At 40.6% G+C, this 4261-nt stretch overlaps 2 protein-coding genes across 2 annotated transcripts; both read right to left on the bottom strand.

Moving 5' to 3' along the window:
- Window positions 1–820: 820 nt before the first annotated feature.
- LOC108574650 (piggyBac transposable element-derived protein 4-like) lies at window positions 821–2416 on the bottom strand. The gene has a single exon (XM_017937274.1). It carries the CDS (start codon window positions 2414–2416, stop codon window positions 821–823), a length of 1596 nt encoding a protein of 531 aa, XP_017792763.1.
- A 1207-nt stretch (window positions 2417–3623) lies between these two features.
- On the bottom strand, window positions 3624–4250 carry LOC108574649. Its single transcript, XM_017937273.1, has one exon. It carries the CDS (start codon window positions 4248–4250, stop codon window positions 3624–3626), a length of 627 nt encoding a protein of 208 aa, XP_017792762.1.
- Between the last annotated feature and the right edge of the window lie 11 nt (window positions 4251–4261).

Raw genomic sequence — 4261 nt, 5'->3', positions numbered from 1 at the left:
TTTGAATTTTACAATCGATTAACAGTTTCCCGTGAAGTTCCTTTTATTCCGGAACAACAGAACGGTGAGAAAACGGACAGTAAGACAAGCTGATTTCGAATGTGACGCGATCGTAATTGCTTGCGGTGTAATATTAGGGTCGTCTCTCTCGGCGAGTTTTGTATTCGAGAGACTCCCTTCTCCTGCGCCCTTTCGGAATGCGGCGCGTGCCGCGGATTGGTCTAGGCCATCACGCGAGCGGGTCCTTGACGGGACGCAGGAGGCGATCGCCGGAGTCGGTTTGAACCCGCGAGGAGCGCGTTCGGGTGGTAACCGTTTGGGCTCCGACGTTACGTTTCCTCACCGCCTTGTCCTCGCTAAAAGTATTTTAGCTTTTCTTGGCACACGCCTGCGGTACTACCTAAAAGCTGCAAAATAGAATGAAGTAGAACGTTGCAACTCTTCGGTGAACTCCTGATACTCTCGCTGTCCGTCTTACTCTAATCTGAGAATTGGCTGTTACTGTTCCTAACACAAGGTTTGCTGTTTGCTGCATCTGGACGGGGCCGCCAGATCGGCCTCCTCGTCCCATACGCCGTCGCGGCGCGCTAGCTGTTCCTGCTCCTTAACACGTTAAGCGCCACGTCGGTCCCTAGGGACCGACGCTAGACTTTCCGTTCAGGCCACGTCGGTCCCTACGGACCGACGGCAGACTTTTCGTTCTTCTATCGCGGCGCGTGTGTCCGTCTTTGCATACTTGTGAGACTGAACATTTAAATTATGCGATATCGGTTTTAGTTTGGTCAATGCTTCAAGGAAAAGAATATAATACTTAAAAACATTAATGTAATTTATTGAAACAAGATAAGCAAAGGTGAGGTTGCTGTGTACATTCATTACAAAAGGTTGTTACTTTTGGCGTTACATTTCTAGCTGTCTTTGTTCCTAACATTCGTGCATTATATTGATAGCAGTTGGTGCAGTATTTTCTAATTTTGTGCGCACTGCCTTCCTTTTTTTTCAAATGATGCTGATGATTTACACGGGTGTTCACTTGTTCCTCCTCCTTCTCCTGCACAAGTGTGTCAATCAAGTTTTTGCGAAACATCGTGATAGACATCTTCTGGCCTGTTGTTTCTTGGTGTATGAAGAAGGAATTTACAACGGCGGTGTTCAATAATAACTCAAAACCCAATTTTCGATACCACTTCATGGATTTCCGTAATGGGTTACTATACGCAGCAATTTGGTCAGACAGGTCAATAGATTTTTTTCCCGCATTATAATCTATGACAATTGTTGGTTTAGTAATGATTTTTGATTTTGTTCGAACGGTCTTCATTTCTAATGTATGTTTAGTCGACAGTAATAGAACGTCACGCTTCTCTCTCCACTTCAAAACTGTGATCCCTTCTTTACTCTCTTGAGCGACACATTCCCCCCGTTTTAGTTTTTTGAATACCACTTCTTTTGGGTTATTCTTGCGGTTACTCCTTAGTGTACCAATCAAGTGGGTATTTTTCTGTATGAGTTGTTTGGCCAAATTTACACTGGTGTACCAATTGTCAGTACAGAGTGTATGGCCTTTATGAAATATATTTTCACACAAATTCAGTACTATATTTGTTGACGTCGTGTTCACTTCGTCGAACATTTTGCCACTGTAAACACTGAAATTATATGTGTAACCGAGGCCACAGCTGAGTTTAAAAATTTTTATGCCATACTTGTGTTTCTTCTGCTTCATGTATTGTCGGAATAAAATACGTCCACGAAATGGAATCATCGATTCATCAATACAGATTACTTCTGTTGGATGGTAATATTTTTTAAAATTTGTGTTCAAATCGTCAATAATCGGCTGGATTTTGTATAAGCGGTTGGTGGTATCTGCTGTTTCATTGTTGCAAAAGTGAAGCATCCTCAAAAGAATCTCAAATCGATTCCTGCTCATGATTTTGTGTGGGAATGGATGATAGTATTGCGGATCCCTGGACCAGTATAAATATATCGCTGGATATTTTACCAATCCCATCCATATGATGAGCCCAAATAAGCGCTTGATTTCATTTGTATTTGTAGGGACCCACTTATTTATACGCCTCGAAGTACTTATTGATTGCTTTTGCACTGCGTATGTATTTGTTTGGTCGCTTATTTCCTGAAGTATTTCTTCCGTGACCAATAGAACGTAAAAGTCTCCCACATTGCAACAATTTTGTACTGTGACATTAGATATGTCAACCCCACATTCACTCCTAAAAGCTCTTATATTAGGTTGATTTCCTTGCGGATCGAACCATTCTTGATCACCCGTTGTATTCGTATCCGCACGCTCATTCTGTGATAAACTTTCATCGTCGGACGAGCGCAATACACGGCGATGACGAAGTGTAGGCACTAAAATTTGTTCGCTTGAGGTATCACTTGATGACATCTTGATTTTTAGGGCAACAAAATTTTGAATTTCTGGTCAAGAAGTACGAGAAGACTTGGAGACTGAACTAAACTGGGTTACGATATCTATGCAACTGAGGATTTCTTACGCGTTTGGGCGTTATTAGGCCTCGCTTTTCGGGTTTTTCTCTACTACGACGGAGAAGGGACTATACGGATATAAACAAAGTATATACAAAGTATTTATTGCGATTTGAAAATGTCAGGCTCTCGAGTGCATCTTATCTACAAGTGGAGAGGTAAACATACGAAGGCAAGCCCCGGCCGGATTACGTTACCCGACATTTGTTTATACTCTGGCTCGCCTATCGGCGAGCGGCCCGGCAGAGCCCGCCTGACGGCTAACTGTGGCCTGAACGGAAAGGCACGCAAATTCGGCGTGGCGCTTAACGTGTTAAGGGGTCTTCCTAGTGTGACGGCCCCAAAAAAAAACGTAATCTTTCAAGAATCAAGAAAAAAAAGGTATTGCACTTATCCTTTTACAAATTTTTAGGTTTATTCTATCAACTTTTAAGAATAAAAATCGTTTATTGATAATGAAAAATAGCCATTTGTAGTGGAATATGATCAACATGAAGAAAGCGCCTTGAAAAATATTCTTCCGGATGGCAGTCCTGATATCGGCAGTTATAGTTATCTGAAACAAAAAATTCAAAAAGATTCTTAATTTGTAAACGTGTGGTTATCGACTGAACTAGAATAAAAAAGAAAAGTTGAAAAGTTAAAAAATTGCATGGTTTTAAAGAAATTTGTTCGATTTTTGCAGAAAAAGGTGATAGTTTTGTTGACCGCAAAAGTCTAATTTTACAAATATTTGCAAAATTCTCGTTCGAACGATAAAGGGATATCTACTGAATATATGTGACAAATTTGAAGTGAATCGGACTTCTGATTTTTTGGCAATCAGGTCTGCCAGTTTTAAAAATGATGTTTCGAGAAAAACGCATTTGAAGTTTCAACTTACGCCTTCTTCTTCCTCATAAAAAGAATTTCGGGATAAATTTTCTTTTCTGCGATTTATCCTTTCCCTTGACGCAGCATGGTGCCTTTTCTCAGCGATCTTTATCCGTTTCGCATCACGTTCCATTGCAAAATTCGAAGCAATGGGACCATTCACGATGCCCATCCTTTCAAAAATTGTCAATATTCCTGTGTAGCCTTCATTAAAAATGACTAGAGCTAAGAAATCAGCAATTTGTATAGTTTTTACGCCACAATACAAGTTTTGGCGCGAAGTGCCATAAAAAACCGTTGTAGCTCTCGTTATTATTCTGGGTGTTTCCACCTAAACAACGCTCTAGTAAATCCGGGGATGATAAATCCTGATAAATTGGTTTGATGGCATCTTGTACTGCCTTACAAAGCGGTTCTTCGTGGTTATAATTTTCTAATGTTCCTTTAGCCTCAGTGCGACTCCAAGAACACCAGCTATCCGTGCCGGCAGGACAGTACACGTGCTGCGGATTTTTATTTGTAGAGCACTTATGATTAAAAGTAGCCCAAACTGCCTCTTCCATATCTTTTAAAGAATTTGTATTGCGCGTTATCGCAAGGCCATAATATGCTGTTAAATTATCCATTAATTCATTTGTAAGTTTTCCGGAGCCTTTCCCTCCAATACTTTTGTGCTGCTTTCTTGCAGAGCGTAATCTTGTACCCATACGTTTTTTAACGTGCAGAACACATTCTTTTTTCTTTACTATGATGTCATCATATGGATTCAAGTCCAAAATGCCTTTAAAAGTTTGGCTGTCACCATCGCCGATATAATTAGAATATTTTACGCCATATTTTTCCACTGATCGTCCAAACATTTCCTTGATAC

This window comes from Habropoda laboriosa, unplaced genomic scaffold, assembly GCF_001263275.1.
Source record: "Habropoda laboriosa isolate 0110345459 unplaced genomic scaffold, ASM126327v1 scaffold238, whole genome shotgun sequence".
In the NCBI taxonomy this organism is placed as follows: Eukaryota; Metazoa; Arthropoda; class Insecta; order Hymenoptera; family Apidae; genus Habropoda; species Habropoda laboriosa.
This window is presented reverse-complemented; position numbering and strand designations above follow the sequence as displayed.